The 23,796-nt window shown below is 43.4% G+C and overlaps 1 protein-coding gene across 7 annotated transcripts in view; it reads left to right on the top strand.

Annotated features, from left to right (window-relative positions):
* Positions 1-23,796, top strand: part of ptpn20 (protein tyrosine phosphatase non-receptor type 20) — a 436,259-nt gene that overhangs the window by 112,269 nt on the left and 300,194 nt on the right. For 6 of the 7 annotated variants that reach the window (XM_072583170.1, XM_072583173.1, XM_072583172.1 and 3 more), the window contains exons 6-7: positions 18,653-18,773; positions 20,932-21,330. In XM_072583170.1, the coding sequence (XP_072439271.1) occupies positions 18,653-18,773; positions 20,932-21,330 (520 nt within the window). The remainder of the gene's footprint in view (positions 1-18,652; positions 18,774-20,931; positions 21,331-23,796) is intronic. The other variant, XM_072583175.1, reaches the window with a different exon arrangement.

Genomic DNA, 23,796 nt, shown 5'->3' with positions numbered 1-23,796 from the left:
GTTAAACTCAGTAATTGTGCTGAGTGCTCTCAGCAGTTTCCACTCAGTCGAATTCAGGCAGCCAATCAAAGCCCCCTGCAGTTTACCAGCTGCAGAGGAGGGTGGTTAACTTTCCTGACAGCTTCTGAGCAATAGCAATTCCAGAGTATCTCTTCCAAATGCAACTTACTTCAATCCAAGGAGCCTTGCGGATCACTAATGTCACATTAAACTGAACGGCCTCCAATAAAGCCCTCATTAATGATGCATTTGTTGCCTTCCTGTGTACCATCTGTGTTGCTGAGGGATAAACTCTACAGTTAATGATTGTTTGCCGCCAACAAGCTGCTGACACCATCTTGGCTCATTATTGCCGCAAGTGTTTGTCAAATCCCACATGTGGATCTCGACACTTTGCAGAAAAGTGCTTCTTGCCCCTGAACAGTGGGAGCGCTGTTTGTTACTTGCACAAAAGCTTGTCAAAGAAATTTGGAAAACAAAAGTCAAAGATGGCCTTTCAGGAAGGGAAAAGCTGGAAGGGTTTGTTTAGATTACTTACAGTGTGGCAATAGGCCCTTCGGCCCAACAAGTCCACACCGACCCGCCAAAGAGCAACCCACCCAGACCCACTCCCCTACATCTAACACTATGGGCAACTTAGCATGGCCAATTCACCTAACCTGCACGTTCTTTTTGGACTGTGGGAGGAAACTGGAGCATCCGGAGGAAAACCACGCTGACATGGGGAGAATGTGCAAACTCCACACAGTCGCCTGAGGTGGGAATTGAACCCGGGTCTCTGGCGCTGTGAGGCAGCAGTGCTAACCAGTGTGCCACCCGTTTCTTGGTGTTTGGTCAAGGAGGGCCTTGAGCCCATACGGAACGACTCTTGAAGTTGATGGGAAGCCTTTAAATGGAGGCTGATTGCCAGCTTTCCCAATGGCAAGCTGATAAAACACTGGCAAATTCTCCCAGCATTTGAAATCCCAAAACTAGAATCAACTGTACCGAGCAGTTGCCTGTACCAAAAACTTACCAGGAAATGGTCAGTGAGGCAGAGAGAAGATTCTTAACGAGAGAGTGGGCGGAGCCTGTGAAATTCTCTGCCACAGAACGTGGTTGAGGCCAAAACATTTTCAAGAAGGAGTTTTATATAGTTCTTCGCTAAAGGGATCAAAGGCTATTGGGCGAAAGCAAGAATGGGGTCGGCTATGATCATATTGAATGGCGGAACAGGCTCAAAGGGCTGAATAGACAGGCAGGTGGCTGGAAGAACACAACAAGCCAGGGCAGCATCAGGAGGTAGAGAAGTCGACATTTCGGGTGTAACCCTTCTTCAGGACTGGGGGTGGGTGTGGGGGGGGGAGAGCTGCAGATAAAGGGGGTGGTGAGGGCACTTTTAAAGATGTTCTCTGCCTTCTTCGAAGGGCTGAATGGCCTAGTTCTGCTGCTATTTTCTATGTTTCTTTGAAAAAACCTGCGGTCTCTTTTCTCGGGTGTTAGGATGTCGAGAAAGGTAAAAGCTGCCTATCCTTTGGTGGTGTTTCATGCCGACTGCTATAGCAACAGGTGGAGGAAAGCTTTAAGCAGTAGTGAAAATGATATAATCCAAGGTCTCTCGTCCTTAGTATTGTGCAACTGTCTTCCTGTTTCAAGCCTTTTAGTTTGAGTGCAAACCATCAGTGACAGACACAATGTTCCCCCACTCACTGACAGGCAGTGAGATTTAAATGGTTGTTTTCACTGTTTTCAATTTGTTTCTCAATAATATAACTTAATATAACTTGTAAGGAAAGGCTTAAACACATCAAATAATTTTTGCAAAATTTGTTTGTTATTGCATGTTGTTTCCATGTCACTGTATTTACCCCACCATCATACTCGTCAGTCCCATCCTCTTACTTGGATCTCCTTGTCTCAAATTTTGTCTTCGCTATTCAGTTTGTGTTCAAGCCCTGATTTCAGGCCTCTGTCAGCTCCATTGTACAATTAGAATCCTTAGAGTGTGGAAGCAGGACATTTGGCCCATCGAGTCCACACCAACCCTCACCCAGTCCCAGCCCCCTACCCTATAATCCTGCATTTCCCATGGTTAATCCATTTAGCCTGCACATCTCTGGATACTATGGGTAATTTAGCATGGTCAGTCCACCTAACCCACACATCTTTGGACTGTGGGAGGAAAGAGCTGAAAAATGTGTTGCTGGAAAAGCGCAGCAGGTCAGGCAGCATCCAAGGAGCAGGAGAATCGATGGTTCGGGCATAAGCCCTTCTTCAGGATAATGTTTCCTGAAGAAGGGCTTATGCCCGAAACGTCAATTCTCCTGCTCCTTGGATGCTGCCTGACCTGCTGCGCTTTACCAGGTGACATATTTTTCAGCTCTGATCTCCAGCATCTGCAGTTCTCACTTTCTCCTGTGGGAGGAAACCAGGGTACCTGGAGGAAACCCACGCAGACTCGGGGAGAATGTGCAAACTCCACACAGACAGCCACCCGAGGCTGCAATCGAACCTGGGTCCCAAGCACTGTAAGGCAGCTGAGTCACCATGCTGCCCTGCGATAACATAAAATTTTGGCCCATCACTTCAGTCCACGTTATTCTCTGAGCAACGGAAAAGTACCCATTTTACACACAGTTTACCCGTTTTGTTCTCGAATTCCTATTCCCTCCTTTTCCATTCAGCTATTCAAACCGAGTCTTCATTGTTGACTTTGTTTCTGCTTCAGTCACTCTCTGTGGAAGTGAATCCTACAGCCACACAACTCCCTCGAAAAAGAGGTGATAATGCTCACTGGTTTGGTATCTAAGCATTCTTGACTCTTGTTGAAAAGTTTTGCTTGAAAAGTCTTTGCCAAATTCTTTCCCAATAGTAAACACTTCTGGACCATTGTCACCTAATTTACATCATTGTCACAAGGAAAGCCCTGAATGGTTCCAGTTTTGCTCAATACAAGGCAGCATATTGGTGAATGCATGTTGTATTCTTTCTAAAGTATCAATAATACTTTTATCATTTAGAGCCTGATTGTGCATGGAATACCCAAAATAAAGTCTTTGTAGAAAGTCCCTCGAACCTGATATGCTACTCTAGACCACGACTGATCTTACCTCAATACCACTTTCTTGCACTACCCCCATATCCCTTGATGTCTTTGAATTCTAGAACTCTATCAGCGTGCTCAATGACTGAACCTCTGCAGCCCTCTGAGATGGCCAATGCTAAGTATTCACTAAAACTTCAAATTCGTTCTCATCTCAGCCCTAAAGGCTTGCTCCTTTTTTTTCTGAGACCATGTCCCCTATTGAGACAAGCCTCCAACAAGGCTGAAAGTCCTTTCTACTTTATTTAGCACTTAAAGTCATAGAGATGTACAACCATGGAAACAGACCCTTCGGTCCAACCTGTCCACGCCGACCAGATATTCCAACCTAATCTAGTCCCACCTGCCAGCACCCAGCCCATATCCCTCCAAACCCTTCCTATTCATATACCCATCCAGTTGCCTTTTAAATGTTACAATTGTACCAGCCTCCACCACTTTCTCTGGCAGCTCATTCCATACCTGTTCCACCCTCTGCGTGAAAAAGTTGCCCTTAGGTCTCTTTTTATCTTTCCCCTTTCACCCTAAACCTATGCCCTCTAGTTCTGGACTCCCCCACCTCAGGGAAAAGACTTTGTCTATTTATCCTAACCATGCCCCTCATGATTTTATAACCCTCTATAAGGTCATCCCTCAACCTCCAACGCTCCAGGGAAAACAGCCCCAGCCTATTCAATCTCTCCCTATAGCTCAAACCCTGGCAACATCCTTTTAAATCTTTTCTGAACCCTTTCAAGGTTCACAACATCTTTCCGATAGGAAGGAGACCACAATTACACACAATATTCCAAAAGTGCACTAACAATAACCTGTATAGCCACATCGTAACCTCCCAACTCCTGTACTCAATACTCTGACCAATAAAGGAAAGCATACCAATTGCCTTCTTCACTTGCAAAATTCTGTAAGTTTCAACCAATTAAGCGCTCAAGAATTTAGGTCAGGTCTTCTTGATCTCACATAGGACCATCCCGTAATCTTGGGGATTAATTTGGTGCACGCCTCTGTGACAAGTGTATCCTCTCTTGGGTAAGGGGACTAAAGCTGCATGTAATATTTCAGATGCATCTCACCAATGGTGTGTACAATTGCAGCAAGACCTCATGACTCCTGTACCCAATTACCCTTGCAATAAAGGCCAACATAACAAAGAAGAGTGCAGTACAGGAACAGAACCCAGGTCTACCAAGTGTGTGCCAACACATGATACCTTCCTAAACTGAAAACCTCCTGTCTCCTACGTGGTCCGTATCCCTCTATTCCCCTGTCTATTCATGTATCTGTCAAGGTGCCTCTTAAACATCTTCTTCTATCTATGTATCTTCTTCTGTCACCTCCTCTGGCTATGCATGCCAGGCACTTATCACCCTTTATGTAAAAATCCCTGTCTCTCACATTTCCCCCCAACTTTTACGTTAAGCCTATGTCCCCTGGTGATTGACATTTCTACCCTGGGAAAAAGACCCTGACTATCCGTTCTATCCTTGCCTTGCATGATTTTGTAAACTTCTGTCAGGTTGCCCCTCAGCTTCCAATATTCAAGTAAAACCAAGTTTGTCCAATCTTTCCTCAGATAATACCCTCCAAACCAGGCAACATCTTGGTAAATCTTTTCTGTACCCTCTCCAAAGCTTCCACCTCTTTCTGGTAGTGTAGTGACCGAACTATACAAAATATTCCAAATGAGGCCTAACTAAAGTTCTATACAAGTGCAATATGACTGTGCCCCAGCTGGTGAAAGCAAGCATGCAATAGGTCTTCTTGATCCTTATTCATCTGTGTTGTCACTTTCAGGGAACTGTGAACCTGAATGTCTTGATCCCTCTGAACGTTAATGATTCTAAGGGTTCTGCCATGTTACTGGTAACTTCCCTCCTGCATTAGAGCTTCCAAATTGTATTACCTCATGTTTGTCTGGATTAAATTCCATCTGCTATTTCTCTGCCCAAGTCTCCAGCCTATCTATCTATATCCTACTATACCCTCTCTATCTGCAGCTCCCCCATCTTTTGTGTCGTCTGCAAACTTACTAATTAGGCCACGTACATTCTCCTCCAAATTGCTTATATATGTTACAAACAATGGGAGCCCTGGCACTGATCCCTGCAAAACATGACTGGTCATAGATCTCCAGTCAGAAAAAAACACCCCTCCAATCCTAATGTCTGTCTTCCATGACCAAGCTGGTTCTGTATCCATCTGACCAGCTCTTTGCGGATCCCATGTTACCTCACCTTTTGTATCATCTTGCCATGAGAGACCTTGTCAAAGGCCTTGCTAAAGTTCATGGAGACAACATCTACTGTCCTGCCACCATCAATCTTCTCCGTCACTTACTCAAAAAACTTAATCAAGTTTGCGAGGCACGATCTCCCCCACACAAAGTCATGCTGCCTGTCGCTGATCAACCCATATTTTTCCAAATGTGAATGAATCCCATCCCTCAGAATCTTCTCCAACAATTTCCCTACCACTGATGTAAGGCTCACCAGCCTGCAATTTCCCCAGTTATCCTAATTGCCCGTTTTATACTCCAGACAACATTGGCTATTCTCTATTATTTCCATTTGCCTTGCTAATTGCTTTCTGTGCCTACGTGTTGGTTTCAGTGACTATGTGTCAAAGGGAACCTAGTTCAGATTGGATATCAGTCCTTCCACCAGTTAAAAAATTCCTTTCAGGATGCACCTTCTTTCTTTGGGCTTTTAATTTTCGGTGGCTCCTTCTTCATTCTGGCCACCTCTTTTTTTAGTTGGTAGAGTCATGTCATAACATTCTGTGTTTGTGTCCATGTATGGGGATATTTAGATTCTCACAGAAACAAATTTGGAAGATTTCGTCAATATCCCCAACAATCATCAACCCTGCATTAAATATTAAACCACAATACACAACAAAAGCATTACTTTTCTCAACATGACAACTTTTATTTGGCACAGGTTAGCAGCCGACGCTTTTCTTAAAGTAACTGACAAACACTTCTACACACGTAAAGCCATTCCCCCAAACATATTTTCTAAATTGTTGAGGACCCAGCTGATGCATTTCCATCACCTGCACAAAGTTATATTATTTTAACCTGGCAATTAATACCGTTTTTACTGCATCTCAGATCTCAGTCTCAGATTTAAATTTGGCGGGTAGGTGAGAGGGGTTGGGGAGGTTGGGAAGGTTCGTGGCTGTGGTTAGGAGCAACTTCTCATAGTTGCTTCCATGTTATTTTTCGAGACGATGTTTCCCTTGTTGAATGTCCCCATGAATAATTTGTTTTTACAAATTCACTCTCTGCCCATGTGTCCTCCTATCAAAGTGCATATCTACATTATACTCCATCTGCCATTGTAGTGATTGTTACGAGGTCAGTCAGCTGGATATTGTAGATTATGAGATGCCTGATTGGGACTTTTAATCTGGGGTTCAGTAAGGGAGCCCTAGCTGACATATCAAATGAGTGAGTGTCAGAAATAGTATCTGACTCTGAGGTAGTACTAAGCTCAAGGTCTATTTATAGTCATAATCATAGAGTCATGCAGCATGGACGTACCCCCTTCAGTCCATGCTGAACATAATCCCAAACTAAACTAGTCCCACCTGCCTGCCCTTGGCCCATATCCCTCCAAACCTTTGTTATTCGTGTACTTACCAAAGTTTCTTTTAAATGTTGTAAATTGTGTCTACATCCACCACTTCCTCAGAAAGTTCATTCCACATGGGAACTACCCGCTGTGTGAAAAATTGGTCCCCAAGTCTTTTTTAAATTCTCTGTCCTTTTTTAGATTAGATTAGATTAGATTAGATTACTTACAGTGTGGAAACAGGCCCTTCGGCCCAACAAGTCCACACCGCCCCGCCGAAGCGTACCCACCCATACCCCTACATCTACATCGACCCCTTACCTAACACTACGGGCAATTTAGCATGGCCAATTCACCTGGCCTGCACATCTTTGGAGTGTGGGAGGAAACCGGAGCACCCGGAGGAAACCCACGCAGACACGGGGAGAACGTGCAAACTCCACACAGTCAGTCGCCTGAGGCGGGAATTGAACCCGGGTCTCCGGCGGTGTGAGGCAGCAGTGCTAACCACTGTGCCACCGTGCCGCCCACTTTACAAATATGCCCCCTAGTTTTGAACTCCCTCACCCTCGGGAAAATACATCTGTCATTCACCTGATCTATACTCCTCTTGATTTTATAAGCCTCTGTAAGGTCACCTCTCAATCTCCAGTGAAAAAAGTCCCAGTCTATCCAGCCTTTCTGTATAACTCAAACCTTCCATATCCAGGAACATCCTGGTAAACTCTTCTAAACCCTCTCCAGCTCAATAATTTCCTTTCTAAAGGGTGACTTGGTGACAGGATAGCTGCCTCTGTAGAGTTATTTCAAACATATTTTTGACTACACACTCAGCATGTTCAAATCCCCTTGAAACCTCTTTGAATCCTCCTCACAATACAACAATTGGAAGTGTTACATTAAGTATTCATTCAATAGCTGATTTTAAAGCTCAGTTCTGTGCACAATTTGGAAACATTAACCTTGACGATGATACTTAACTAAGCTGTTAATTCTCATCAGCCACTTGCACTCTGTTGAATGATTTAACTCCCCATGTTGGACAGCTATTGCTTGAGGAAATGGTGTTCTTTAAAATAATTAAAATGAGAGTCAACATTTTGTTCATGATTAATGGACTGTCTTTTAAGATTTTTATCATGCAGGTCCACTTAAAAAAAAATTGGAATCGCAATCTTTGGTATAGATTGTGCTAGAGACCAAGATCTGATACTACAGCTCCTCATAGTTGTCTCTTCTGATAAAAATCAGAATGGCATTGGATTTGTTTTAAGACCATGTCAACCTGAGATGCTGATTTTAATATCTGGTGAACTGTTTCCCCAAAACTCTCAAAAGGGGTGGCTCAGTGGGTAGTGCTGCAGCCTCGCAGTGCCAGGACCTGGGTTCGATTCCACCCTCGGGTGACTGGGTGGAGTTTGCATGTTCACCACGTGTCTACATGGGTTTCTTCTGGGTGCTCCAGTTTCCTCCCACAGTCCAAAGATGTGCAGGTTAGGATGGTTTGGCCATTGGGAAATGCAAGGTTATAGGGAGAGGGGAGTGGGGTGGGTCTGAGTGGCATGCTTCTTCAGAGGGTCACTGTGGATTAGATGGGTGGAATGGCCTGCTTCCTCAGGCCATTCTGTGATTGTCCATCATATTGGAAATATAATCACTGCTGCTTTGCTTGAAAAGAATCGCTTTCCTCTTACTGGGATTGAATTCACTCTGACCCTATTTACCTGGTTCTCTTTTTATCATTCTCCCTTTGCAGCTTCCCTTGGCCTTTATAAAAAATTAACCATATTTGCTATTTTTGTATCATGTGCACATGTTGACATTATATCTTGTAAGAATGCATCCAAAGGAAATAGCTTGTGTTGATATAGAACCTTACAAAACCTCAGAGCTTTTCAAGATACTTTACAACCATTAAAACATCAATTATTTGTCTAATTGTTAATTCAAAGTACTGCTCTTCTTCCAATTGTGCCAGGAGATGTTTTAAATCGAAGGGGCCAGTTGGTTTCTCAGTATAATATTTTACCTGACAGTGTGGTACTCCAGTGAAGTAGAACTCTAGAATATGTGCTCATGCTTCAGATTCTCCTGCCTACAGTGAACAGAGCTGGCTGTGAGCTAAACTCTCAAGGATGCTATTATTCACTTCCAACCATTTTATAATGCTGCCCTTCATCCCTTTTTTGTTTTTCAATTTTCATAGAATCATTAACTTCGTACTGTGTGGGAGTCGGCTACTCAACCCAATAAGTCCACACCTACCCTCTGAAGAGCATCCCATCCAGACAACTCCACCTCCCCCTCCCCCTTCCCCTCCCCCCCCGCCCCCATCCCTGTTACTCTGCTTTTCCCATGGCTAATCCACCTAACCTTCTCATCTTTGGACTGTGGGAGGAAACCGGAGCACCTGGAGGAAATCCATGCAGACACTGGGAGAATGTGCAAACTTTACACAGACAGTCGCCCGAGTGTGAAATGGAACCCGGGTCCCTGGCGCTGTGAGGCAGCACTGCTAACCACTGAGCCACTGTGCCACCCCTGTCATTTTAATGAGATTTGTGACCCTTCCCCAGATGCTTTAGTCTTAATTTTCCCCAATAATATTCCAGTTGGTACCATCACAGAGGGTATCCTAAAGTCCATTTGCACGACATCAACTCAGCTTCAATTCCCGCCCTAGTATACTGTTTGAAAGAAAATATTTCTGGTTTCTGTAATTACTAAAACTGGTTCTATCTCCTTTTCCAAAAATACCTGCTCCATTAAAAGGAAATCTGAAACAAAAACAAATTGCTGGAGGAACTCAGCAAGTCTAGCAGCATCTGTGGAGAGAAAACAGTCAACATTTTGACTCTTCTTCACTGACCCTTCTTCAGAACTGATAGCTGGGATATATACTGAAGATAGGGGGTGGGGTGTGTGTGCTAAAAGGAGTGACCGGATAAGTGGACCCCAGAGACAGTTAGGTAATGGTAGGCTAAGGTAGGCTAGGGATAGCTAATGGTAGGCTAAGGAAGGAGAAAAACTGATAATGGGAACTATAAGAGAAATGGATTGGCTGTGCTGAAAGCAGTTCATGTGATGACAATGTGTGGGAGTGGGTAAAGGACAGAAAAGGTGTTCAGGTCCCAAAATTATTGAACTGTTTATGGAGTCCTGAAGGCTGCAGGGTCCTCCAAGTGGAAAATGAGATGCTGTTCTTCCGGGTTGTGATGTGACTCACTGGAGCACTACAGCAAGCCTGAGACAGAGATATTGGCCAGGGAACAGGGTGGGTGTGTTGAATGACAGAGAACTGGAAGCTCAGTGTCATTTTTACAGACAGAATGCAGGTGTACTGCAAACAGGTCACCCAATCTGTCTCCCCAGTGTAGAGGAAGCCACATATTTTACCTGACAGTGTGGTACTCCAGTGAAGTAGAACTCTAGAATATGTGCTCATGCCTCAGATTCTCCTGCCCACAGTGAACAGAACTGGCTGTGAGCTAAACTCTCAAGGATGCTATTGTGGGCAGCAAATACAGTAGACGAGATTGAGCAAAGTGCAGGTAAATCACTGCTTTATCTGAAGGTGTGTTTGGAGGCTTGGACAGTGAGGAGGGAGGAAGCAAACAGGCAGGCAGCAAACACTTTCTGTGTTTGCAGGGGAAGGTACCATGGGGGTGTGGGGGCATGTTCGGAATGATGGAGGAGTGGACCAGGGTGTTCCGCAGGGAATTATATCTGTGGAATGCTGACAAAGGTGGGCGCCATTGTCCATTCTACAGGCCTCTGACTGGCACCCACACCCAGTCGAGAAATATGTACATGGAATTTCCTTAATCAACTTTCCAGTTTTTACCAAGGGAGAATCCTGGAGGAGTATCTGAGTGGTAATATGATTAGAACATCTGCAACTTTGTTCATAGTCCTAAAATGTATTCATTGTGTGCCGGCACCTTCTCTCCGTTCAGATTAACAAACCTGTCAAGGGTCTCCAAATTGTCCATCAGAATGTGAATCATTTGACTCTCAAACCCTTCAAGATGTGTTTCCTTTCAGGGATCCTCCTTAGTAAAGACTTATTAAAAACCTTTGTCATTGTTTGAACATTGTTGACAGATTGACATTCCCTGCATCTCAAGGGTACCAGCTCACTTAAAAAAAATATCATTTTGCCAATGTACTTTTCAAAATGATGTATTGATATTCCGTTAAATTTTTCTCCTCTTATTCCAAATGGCTTTCCTTATTTTCTCACGTGTCACTTTTAGGTTTTGTAATTTTTCACACTGTGCTGATGGACCTCTGTTTTCAGGTTTTACTGGATTAATTTTTTTTCATATGCAACCATTCCAAAATTACAAGTGGCTTCCTTATTCTGGAATGGAATGCTTTGTAGTCCCTGCTTGAAAATAGTTCTCACTGTGGCTCTGCTTGATGAATGCCCAGGGTCAGCTTGACCCCGCGTCTCCTTGGGAACCAATCCAAGGCCTACCTTACCTGACCTACATACCAAAACAACTGGATGCAGTTGACCCAAATCTACTTGTAGACACATGAGCTTACAAAGCAAAGCTACGGGGTCAACAAGCTGTCTTAATTTTTGGTTTGGATTTAGCCCATAACATATGATAACTGTAAAAGTTTCTGAATATAGTACTTTCCAAAGTAGTTGGCTCAAACAATCGGACTTGAGAAAGACAACTGAATTGTTCCAGACTTGGCAAACCTCCAGAGTTGACAAGACTTTTCCAAATTAAAGACCGATCTACAGGCAGGAGAAAAAAAACATAATACGGGCATGAATAAGGAGTTATTTTCTTTACTAAAAAATTCTTTGTTCTCATTTACTGATTGTAATTGAACTAGGATGGTGGATGATGGGAAAGAACCTTTTCACTAAATATAGTTACATTTGACAATAATGTGTCTGTTTACTTTTCAATGAATGTGGGAGGTCTGGGTGCCATGAATCTTGTCAAGATGGATGATTAGTTCCAGAAGGGTCAAGCTGGAAGCAGTTGGAGGGAGAAGATCATGTGATGACACCTCCAAGCTGATTTCCAATCAAGGATGACATTTGCTATTAATTGTGAAACACTTCAAAATCTTGAGTTAACCAAATAATTACCAGGAAGGCTAGTTGTAAATGCATTACCAGTCCAAATCTATGATTAGATTAGATTCTCTACTGTGTGGAAACAGGCCCTTTGGCCCAACCAGTCCACACTGACCAGACCCATTTTCCTCTGACTAATGCACCTAACACTACAGGCAATTTAGCATGGCCAATTCACCTGACCTGCACATTATTGGACTGTGGGAGGAAACTGGAGCACCCGGAGGAAACCCACGTAGGCATGGGGAGAATATACAAACTCCACACAGACAGTCACCTAAGACTGGTCTTGGAGGTCTTGTGGCACAGTAAATAGCTTTTCTGAGAAAGTCTAGGTTCAAGACCCACTCCAGCAGTTAACAGAAAAGGAAGACATATTAATAAAATGACCAAAAATCTTGATTGTCAACCCACAATTCCTTGCAATGCGCCTTAAGCAGGTGTTAAGAAGGGGCTGGTCTTTGGATCAGCTATGTTTGATGTGGAGTGATACCCCTTGATGCTAAGTGATCTTTTGCAGGAAAACTAAGCAATAAAAAGAGATATACAAATTTGCGCCATCTGTCTCATGTATTTCTAATGCAGGAAATTATTAGTATTTAATTTTGATGCAGACTCAAATAGTATTTGCAATTCAGAAACAGGCCATTTGCAGCAAATGATCTTAGTTGGCACTCGTACTGCACAAAGTCTTTTCCCTAAGTTGGGGGAGTCTAGAACTAGAGGACATAGGTTTAGGGTAAGAGGGGAGACCTAAGGGCAGCTTTTTCACACAGAAGGTGGTGTGTATATAGAATGAGCTGTCAGAGGAAGTGGTGGAGGCTCGTATATTTACATCATTTAAAAGACTTCTGGATGGGCATATGAATAGAAAGAGTTTAGAGGGGCATGGGCCAAGTGCTGGCAAGTCGGACTAAATTGGTTTCGGATATCTGGTCAGCATGGACAAATTGGACCGAAGGATCTGTTTCTGTGCTGTACAGCTCAATGACTCTATGTGCCTCCTCCTGCCCCTCTTCATCTCACCTTACCAGAATGATCGTCTCTTCCCTCCTCCCTCACGTTCTTATTGAGCTTCCTCAGTGGAGGTGAACCGCTCGGAGAGAGAGGCCTTTTCCAACAACATAGTGTAGGGTGCTGTAACGAAAGATTCCTGTTCCTACTGGCTCACAATCAATGCTAGAAAATCCCTTAATCTCCTGACCATTCCTGCCTCCCCTCAGCTTCCTGCTTTCCCAGAGCCTGGAAAATCCAGACTGCAGACATCAAATTGAAGAATGTGCCAATAGGTGAGTTATGTTGCCCCCAAAGACATTCCCGCCTCTCGAAGGATGGTTCGCTAATTTTCACAGATTGGAAATAAGATTCAGGATTTAACAGCCACGTTGAGAATTTAACATGCATCTCTACCCCCACAGCATGCATGTGTATACTTACACTTATACTCGTTAACACTCACTCACTCACGATTCATTCTCTCCCTCTCTCTGATTGGTTCATCCTTTTCCATTTTAGACATCGGGATGCAATCAGTTGCAAAGCAACAGGAGCAACCATTGACCTCTATGGCACATGGAGTCTTATACTCCACTCATGCATTAACCTACATTACAAACCTGCTCCAGACTACCCTTCACCCAAAGCTTTTACTGTGCCTCCAGTTACTGATCTCACTTGCCTAAAGCATGTATATGTCAAACAGACATGAGCAATAGCTGATTGAGTGCGGTTGACACAAACCTAGAAAGGCCACCAATGTGAGTGACAGGAAATCAATAGGAAACTTGAACATTAATAGGCATCCCCCATATTTGAATAAGTCAGTGTTGACACTTACTGTCTTGAACAATGTATTAGATGGAGGCTGGTATTTGTCAAAGATTACAGCGTACATGTCAGTGTCCGAAGGAAACGGAATAGAAGTACAAGGGGACATCAGGAATTAGCCTTTAGTTTTCGAATCAGTATTGTATTTATTTACTTAGTGAATTCAAATCCCCTAAGCCAAGCAATCGCCTCCTCAATTAGTCATACAGCACAGAAACAGACCCTTATGTCCAGTTCATCAATATCAATGGCCTAGTGGTATTGTCGCTGGACTATTAATCAAAAATTCAGCTAATGTTCTGGGGATCTGGGTTCAAATCCTGCCATGGCAATTGGTGGGATTTGAATTCAAGAATAGTTTATGGGTGGCACAGTGGCTCAGTGGTTAGCACTGCTGCCTCACAGCACCAGGGTCCCAGGTTTGGTTCCAGCCTTGGGTGACTGCCTGGTGTGGAGTTTGCACATTCTCTCCGAATCTGCGTGGGTTTCCTCCTGTTTCCTCCCACAGTCCAAAGATGTGCAGGTTAGGTGAATTGGCCATGCTAAATTGCCCCTAGTGTTAGGTGCATTAGTCAGGGTGAAATGGGTCTGGGTGGGTTACTCTTTGGAGGGTCAGTGTGGAGTTCTTGGGCTGAAGGGCCTGTTTCCACACTGTAGGGAATCGAATCTAAAATCAACCAGTTTCCCAAACTAGACTACTCCAACTTGCACCCATGTGGCTTATATCCCTCTAAACATTTCCTATTCATGCACCTATCCAAATGTCTTTTAAATGTTGTAACTGTACTTGCATCTACCACATCCTTTGGCAGATCATTCCACACACAAACCACTTTCTGTGTAAAAATGTTGTTCCTCGTGTCTTTTTTAAACCTTTCTCCTCTCACTTCAAAAATACATCCCCCAGTTTTGAAGTCACCCACCCTAGAGAAAATGCAGCTGCTATTTACCTTATCTATGTCCCTTATGATTTGATAAACCTCCTTTGCTCCAGTGAAAAAACTTCCAGCCTTTCCTCAAACCTTAAGCCCTCCATTCCTGGTTCACCTTTTCTGAATCCTGTCCAGTTTAATAATCTCCTTCCTAGAAAAAGGTGACCAAAATTGCCAGTACTCCAAAAATGGCTCACCAATATCCAGTACAGTTACAACATGGCATCCCAACTCCTGTACTCAGTGCTCTGACCGATGAAGGCAAGCATGTCAAATGTCTTCTTCACTATCCTGCTTCTCTGTGACGCTACTTTCAAAGAATTATGTACCTGCACCCATTTAATGTTTATCCAACTAATCAAAATTGGTGCCACCAATTTTGATGTCATCTGCAAACTTAAGAACCTTGCTCCCTGATTTCTAGTCATAGAGTCATACATCATGGAAACAGATCCTTCGGTCCAACTCGACAATCTGACCTAGTCCCATATGGCAGCAGTTAATGTTTATCCAACTAAACCCTTCCCATTCATACACCCGTCCAAATTCCTTTTAAATGTTATAATTGTACCCGCCTCCAACACTTCCTCTTCCGCACACATACCACCCTCTGGGTGAAAAGATTGCTCCTCAGGTCCTCTTTAAATCTTTCTCCTCTCACCTTAAACCTATGCTCTGTATTTTTGAATTCCCCTATCCTGGGATAAAGACCTTGGCTATTCACCTTATCCATGCCCCTTATGCTTTTATGAACCTCTATAAGGTCACCCCTTCGCCTTCAATGTTCCATGGAAAAAAAGCACTAGCCTGTTCAGCCTATCCCTATCACTGAACGTCCCCCCTAAGGGCAATGTTGGTCAACCTACAGCATGTGGACTGCAGTGGTTCAAGAAGGCAGCTCATCATTGCCTTCTGAAGGGCAACTAGGCACGGGCAATAAATGTTGGCCAGCCAGCGAAACCCACATCCCACAAATGAATAAAACAAAATGGAGTTGGATAGTTCATGATCTTGAAAATGTGAGAAATAATTCTATATTTTATTAATTAAAAATATTATCTATACAAGGATCACGCATCCTAATCGCGATCAAAACCCAGAATCGTCAAACAATTGCCTTGTCGATTCTTCCTCTTGAGAATGAGCGGGATTGTGGGACTAACTGAAGAACTCTTTCAAAGTACTAGCACAGGCATGTTGGGCCAAATAGCCTTTGCTGTACTGAGAGATTCTCTGCATTTCTTGGGAGCTTTATACTGCTTTTCATCACACTCCTTGCAAGACTGAAAGACCTTCAAATTAAAATGGCTGACTCATTCAATTGAATGGACATGGAATCATGTGTCTTTTTCTTTTTTGGGGGAATCTAAACAATAGTGTTAAACTTTGAGCCAAACAAGTGAAATCAGGAAGCACTGTCTCACACAAAGGAAAATGGACATCCAAGTCCCGAAAAGGGTGTGATTACTGGGCCAATCAAAACCTTCTTCACTGAAATCAGTGAGTTTCCATTATATCAGGTAGGTATTGTCTAGTCAACTTGTTTAGAGATGTATGACTCATCTCTTGGGCATGTGAGACTTAAACCCAGGCCTCCTGGCTCAGAGATAGGGTCACCAGCACTGAACCACAAGAGCGCTATCATTAGCTCAGATAGATATTTCCTAGTCAATCTTTTTAGAGATGTTATTATAGGGGAATTGTAATTGTATGTAAGAGATGTTATAATAGGGGAATTGTTATTATATGTTAGAGATGTTATTATATGTTATATCATCGGGGAGGCAATGGTCTAGTGATATAATTGATGGCCTGTTAGTCCAAAAGACCAAGGTAACGTCCTGGGGACCTTGGTTTGAATCCTGCCACAGCAGATGATGGAATTCAATTAAAAATCTGGAATTAAGAGTTCAATGATGACCATGAAACAATTGTCGGGAAAATCCCATCTGGTTCACTAATATTCTTTAGGGAAAGAAACTGCTATCCTTACCTGGTCTGGCCTACGTGTGACTCTAGATCTACAGCAACGTGGTTGGCTCTTAACTGTGGGATGGGCAATAAATGCTGGGCGAGCGGCAATGTTCTCATCCCATGAATGAATAAATAAAAAGTATACATCTCTGGAGCAGGTGGGACTTGAACCAGGCTCTTAAGTCAGAGGTAGAGACACTACCATGGCACTACAAGAGTCCTATCATTAGCTCAGGTATCAGTTGTGGTTTAGTGAGGTTCATATTGATGATTAGCTTTCATCAATATGATGGTGAAGCAAGCTTTAAGGTTGGGTTTAGCAACACTGTCTTATTGTATTTTCATTTCCAGCACCGGCAGTATTTTGGTCTTATTTTCTTGGCGAATAAGGAATATTTTAGATTTATTAATAATTGCAAAAGCACATATTACATTCTGTGCCAATTCTATGGTTAATGTCTGTGTGAAACATGTATGGTCACCTGCTACCAAACTTTGAGCTGCACAGAACAAAGGAAAAGAACAAAGAACAGTACAACACAGGAGTAGGCCTTTCGGCCTACTGAGCCCATGCCAACACATGATACCTTTCTAAGCGAGAAACCTTTTGCCTCTATGCAGTCCATATCCCTCTATTCCCTGCCTATTCATGTGTCTGTCATGATGCCTCTGAAACATTGCTATTTTATCTGCTTCCACCAGGCAACACATTCCAGGCACTTACCACCCTCTGCATAAAAATCTTGGCCTCACACATCGCCTTCAAACTTTCCCTCTTTTACCTTAAACCTCTGTCCTTTAGTTATTGATTTTTCTACCCTGGAAAAAAAGACTCCAAACTATCCATTGTATCCATGCCTCTCATAATTTTCTAGTATCAAGTTGCCACCAACACCCCCCAACAGCCTCTGATGTTCAAGTGAAAATAAACCAAATTTGCCCAAACTGTCCTCATAGCTAATACCCGCAAAACCCGTCAACATTCTGGTAATCTGTTTCTGCACCCTCTCCAAAGCCTCAGAGTAGCAACTCACTATGTAGAAACACTTCAATCCTGGATTTGATTGGAATGAATTTTCAAAGGAGTGCAGTTTTTAGAATATTGCGAACAATTCTGGTCCCCCTGCCATAGGAAGGACATTGTTAAAGTAGAAAAAGTCAGAAAAACAGTATATAAGGATTTTGCCAGAATGGAGAGTTTGAGCTATAAAGAGAGTCTGGGATTCTTTGTTTTCTCCCAGAGCATGGGAGGCTGTGGGGTGAACTTACAGAGATTTATGAAATCATAAGCGATGCATATAAGGTGAATTACCAAAGTCTTTTTCCTTGAGTAGGGGAGTCCAAGACTAGAAGGCATTCGTATAAGGTGAGAGAGGGAAGATTTAAAAGGGTCTTAAGGGACAACTTTTTCATGCAGAGTGTGGTGCGTGTATGGAATGAGTTGCCAGAGGAAGTGGTGGAGGCTGGGACAATTACACCATTTAAAAGGCTTCTGGATGGGTATATGAACAGGAAGGGTTTAGAGGGAGTCAAAAAGTGTGACGCTGGAAAAGCACAGCACGTCAGGCAGCGTCTGAGGAGCAGGAGAGTCGACATTTTGGGCAGAAGCTCATCATTAGGAATGCAGGGGGGTCCAAGGGGATTGAGAGATAAATGGGAGGGGGTGTGGGACTTGGGGGAAGGTAGCTTGGACGGCAATGGTTAGATGAAGGTGGGACAGAGTGTGGGGTGGGTAGTTTGGAAGGAAGGTGGACAGGTAGGCTTGTTTCAGAGGGCAGTACCAAGTTGGAGGGTTGGATCTGGGATAAGGTGGGGAAGGGGAAATGCAGTAACTGGTGAAATTGACATTGATTCCCTGTGGTTGGAGAGTCCCAAGGCGGAAGATGAGGCGTTCTTCCTCCAGGTGTCGGATGATATGGGCCAAGTGCTGGCAAACGGGACTAGTTTAGTTTAGGAATCCTGATCAGTGTGGTCGAGTTGGTCTGAAGAGTTTATTCCATGTTCTATGACTCTATTATTACAAACTAAGACAATTCCATCCATTAAAAATGGAGCTATCACTTCCTACAGGAATCTAATGTGCCACAGTTTCCAACAGAACTGATTCTTACCCTGATGACAAATACATATCTAAAATATCTTCTCATTGCTATTCCAGGTCCAAAAGGAAGACAGTGTCACCAACCAACCTGATCGAAGCACTGTCATCAGGGAGAGGCTACATCGTAAACAAAATCCGGAACTAGCTGCTGTGACCCGCAGAATCAATAACCACAAAGGTAGTTTTTTAAAACCTGGGGACTTAATAGCTCTGTAATGAAGTGGCTCAGCATGTCAGAGTTTTATAAACCTTCGTCCTCAGGAGGGTGCCAGGCTGTTCTGAGCATGAAAAGGCAGGAGATGCTCTTAGCCGGCAAGTTGCTTGAGCAATCTGGAGATTTAACAGGTGACCGGTCTTGTTAACCCACTCTGCCTGGTGACAGCAGGGGAGCAATATTGCAAATCGAGTGATTGCGTGAATGGTAATATTTCTCTCAGCAAGTGTCCCATTGAAACATGACTTTAATCGTCATTGCGTGCCATTGAGAGGTGAGGTGCAGACGGAACACTGTTATCATCAATTCAGACAGCTAATCGATGGGGCCACAGTTTGAGGGTTTGATGACATGTTGCAATAAAGTTCCCACTTGTTGTGTGGCTGAGATTACACTGCACAGTATTAGTAACAAATATTCTTCTGAAATTTAAAGGAATGATCCTTTAGAACTGAGATGAGGAAGAATTTCTTCAGACAGTGGGTGGGGACTCTGTAGAACTCATTGTCACAGAGGGCTGTGGAGACCAAGTTATTGAGTGTATTTAAGACAGTGATAAAATAGGTTCTTGATGAATAAAGGGGTCAAGGGTTACAGGGAGAAGGCAGGAGAATGGAGTTGAGAAACATGTCAGCCATGATTGAATGGCAGAGCAGACCTGATAGGCTCAATGGCCTAATTTCTGCTTCTTTATCTTATCGTACCTAGACACACCCCTTACCCAATCCCATAATCCTGCATTTCCCATGGCTGATCCACCTAGTCTTCCCATCCCTGGACACTATGGGCAATTTAGCATGGCCAACCCACCTAATCTGCATATCTTTGGACTGTGGGAGGAAACCGGAGCTCCCGGAGGAAACCCACGCGGACACGGGTAGAATGTGCAAACTCCATACAGTCACCCGAGGCTGGAATTGAACCCAGGTCCCTGGCACTGTGAGGCAGCAGTGCTAACCACCATGCCTCCCATGGTCTTGTGTGTTTACCATTTCGCCTGTTTATGGATCTGTTTAATTTAGCTAGGCTAATGAGTATATCAAACGGACAGAAGATTTTCTGAAGCGTGGGTTCTGTTTCCTGCTACTTGTGCTTTCTGTCACTGCTTTTTCCTCTGGAAACTGCCACATCATTAGTATCTCACTCAAACAGTAACTCTTCATTCCTGGTTTCTGACAACGACTCTTGCCTTCACCTGCCTGAGCTGAACCCATGAGATGTAGTCAGGTATGAAGGTCTCCCTTGTGTACTTCTCCTTTCCACTGAAAGGACCTTAAGACCAAAGGCAACGATCCAGGGTGGGAGCAGCTAACCTGATACAGAACTGGAATTTTTTTTGTGCTTTCATTGGGCAAGCTTATTGAGGCAATATGGTAGAGATGGGGAGACCCTGTTTCCTGCCTATAAGACAGGACGAAGGTCAGGTTGGGCAAGAATTTCCTATAACGAACCCCCAACAATCTGCTTCATACCTCAGCTTCTGTGTAACTGTTTCCTTTTGACACAGGAAACATCCTTGTATTCCATTGCAGTCGGGCAATGAAAAGGTTACTAACCCACAATGCCAATTTGTGTCGGAATCCAACGTTGGACTGAGACTCCTTAAATTCATTTCCAGCAAACTTTCTTGCTTTCATTTCAATTTGAAACCTCACAGAGCTCCATCTTTTAAATACTGAAGTAACAATGGGGGAGGGTGCTTTGGCCTTCTGTACAAATAAATGCAAAATATTCTCAAATTGTGACATTGGTAAATGCAGTGCAAACACCACTGAGATCACAATAATTACTGGGTTGCTCCTTCGGTATGTTAATCTATAATCAATAATCTAAAGATCACTGTGGAATGTTCATTGTCCACTAATCTCCTTCTGTGTGATTCAGATTTACGTCACCATTGGTTCGTTTTTCATCAACTTTCTTTTGGGAGTTTCTTCAGTGCTTGAAATTCTAATTACTGAGAAAAGATTGTGCTAATTGTGGTAATTGGGATTATAATAGCGAAAGGCACATCTCCTGTGGTAATTGCACTTGCTAACTCCACGGTTCGATAAATTGATGCTCTTCCTGTCAATAACTCTGAGTTGACATGACCAGTTTGTGCGAATTCTTTGTCTTTCAGGAGTGAACAGTGTTGCACAGCCGACAGAAGCAGGCATTGACTTGTGGATTTCCCGCAGGTCCCTTAGTTACCAGTCTCCCTCCCCCTCAGCCCCCTTCACCAAGAGCTTCAGTGGAGACTGTGTCCCAAGGAATGGCAGTGTCATGTCTTTCGCTGTGATCCCAGATGCTAACGGAAACTACAATGTTTCCAAGCCTCTCATGGGGGTTTCTTCCTATAGTCAGCACCTTGCGAGGTCTAGGGAGTTCCTAACGGGCAGACCGCAGCAGGCAACTCTGGGGAACAAGGAGCCTCACAGTTCTTCAGCTGCCTCCATCACTTCAGCACTAGATGCCTTTAGAAGAGTCAAAGAGGGGCAAGGCGGGCTACAGAGACTGGAAAGCCCAATGCTGTCAGAGGGTAAGTGGAACTGGAGGTAGAATTTTCGCATTGCAAAGATAATCTATGTTAATGACATTCAGCATCTGTGACTTCCCCTTTCATCCATTGTCGGCCATGTTTTTGTGACCTCTCTCCCTTATTAACACTCTTACTTTTAGCTGTTGGTCAAATTCTGAAGGTTTTGCAACCAGGGAAGAAGATAAGGAAAAATTAATTCTTTCCAATAATGTACTGACCACCTTCAGGGTCAAGATCTTGACTAAATTCAGAGATCAATGAGCGCAGATTGAGCAATGCTGCCGGTGCCTGGTTTATATTGCATCTGATGTCTTTAAGAAAATCAGATGCAGTATAAAGGTGGTTGCTGCTTCACTATCATTCCGATTCATCTGCTTACATAGAACTAACAAAAGCCAGGATGTGGAGGTGCTGGTTTTGAACTGGGGTGGACAAAGTCAGAAGTCCAACAAGTGTATTTGAAAACACAAGCTTTTGGAGTGCTGCTCCTTCATCAGGCGAACACTGTGATATCCAATAAACCTGTTGGACAATAACGTGGTGTTGTGCGACTTCTGCCTATGTTGAACTAATATCATTCCCAGACTGCGGTGGTGCAGTATAAACGTTAATGCACAGATCTACAGATTGTGTAGGCTCAGGGGAATTTGGCCATGTGTATTCATCTTTGAAGCTGTCAGGACATGTAAAAGAGAGAATAACAAAGCCTATGGAACCTCAGACTTCATAAGTCGAGGCCTTGGATACAAAAACAGGGAAGGTATGCTGAACCGATAGGCCACAGCCAGAGTAATGCACCAAGTTCTGGTTAGCAGCACAATCTACAAAGCATGTAAGGCTCCTCTACAGGGAGCAGAGGAGTTGTATCACAATAGTCCCAGGGATTGAGGATGGGGTTGGGGAGGCGGGGTGTACTCAGTTACAAGGTTAGATTAGAAAGGCTGCAGTTATTCTCCTTGGAATAACAGAGATTGAGAGGAGATTGGATAAAAGTGGATAAGATTATGACTGGTTTTGATAAAGTAGGTAAGGAAAATGTTTTCTCATCAGCTGAGTGTACAAAGGCTTGGAAACACAGATTTAAAATCTCGGGCAAGAGATGAAACATATATGTGAGAAAAAAGACTTTTCTTTATCCAGAGACTGATAATAAACAGGAATTCATTGCTCATGTGGATGGTGGAAGCAGGAAGTTTCAATAATTCCAAAACGAAATTGAATGGCGCTGTGAGGAAATAAACTTACTAGTATAGACTCAATGGGCCAAATGGTCTGTTTCTGTTCTGTAAATGTGTCTATGACTGTGTAAAAATAAGGTATGTGACAATCTAATAACCTGACTTGCTTATTATGATTATATAGTCATTCTGAACACATTTATAGTTGTGGATGTTCAGAACACCTTTCTGAGATTCTCTGTAAGACATGACATGAATTAAAATCACTGACTGAAGAGTGAAACCTTTGGACCTTTCAGCATTCTGGAACAGTATCAGCAACTTGCATTAAAATAGTGCCATTTAATCCAGTAAAATGTCTGAAGGTGCTTTGATGACAAAATATTGAGTAAAAGTTTACATGGAGTCACAGGTAATATTGGGAAAGGTGAGATCAAAGAAGTAGGTTATAAAGAGCGAATTAAAAGAGGAAAGAGACTAAGGGAAATGTAGAGAAGGAATTCCACAGCTTAGGAGCTACCTGAAGGCACATCTACCACTCAAATGGAATTAAAATGTGGGATGTGCATGAGACCATAGATTAGATTCCCTACAGTGTGGAAACGGGCCCTTCAGCTCAGCAAGGCCACGCCGACCCTCTGAAGAATAACCCACCCAGACCCATTTCCCTCTGACTAATGCACCTTACACTACAGACAATTTAGCATAGCCAATCCACCTAACCTGCACATCTTTGGACTGTGGGAGGAAATGGGAGCGTCTGGAGGAAACCCACACAGACACAGGAGAATGTGCAAACTCCATGCAAACAGTCATCTGAGGCAGGAATTGAACGCAGGCCCCTGGTGCTATGAGGTAGCAGTGCTAGCCACTGAGCCACCATGCTGCTGGAGGTGGAGAGATCTTTGAGGGCTGGAGTACATTTCAGAGATTGGAAAGAGTGAGGTCATGAAGCATTTGAATTTACATGAACATATGTTCATACAACTGAGAAACATAGAAATTAGGAACAGGACTAGGCCCATTAGCCCCTTGAACCTGCTCCTTCTTTCAATAAGATCATGATTAACCTAATTATCCTTCATTCCCATGTACCGATGATAACCCCTGCCTTATTTCTTAAGAATGTATCTACCTTAAAACTGCAGTTGAAGAAGAGTCCCAAAGGATGGATGAGATAAGGCAAGAGGCACAGATTCCAGATGGATGAGAAACCAAAACTAATGGAAGAACATTCGGTGGAGTATTTTATACGTGCCTCAGCAAGTTACCGTTCATTGTTCCAACC

This window comes from Chiloscyllium punctatum, chromosome 13 (assembly GCF_047496795.1).
Source record: "Chiloscyllium punctatum isolate Juve2018m chromosome 13, sChiPun1.3, whole genome shotgun sequence".
Classification (NCBI taxonomy): domain Eukaryota; kingdom Metazoa; phylum Chordata; class Chondrichthyes; order Orectolobiformes; family Hemiscylliidae; genus Chiloscyllium; species Chiloscyllium punctatum.
This window is presented reverse-complemented; position numbering and strand designations above follow the sequence as displayed.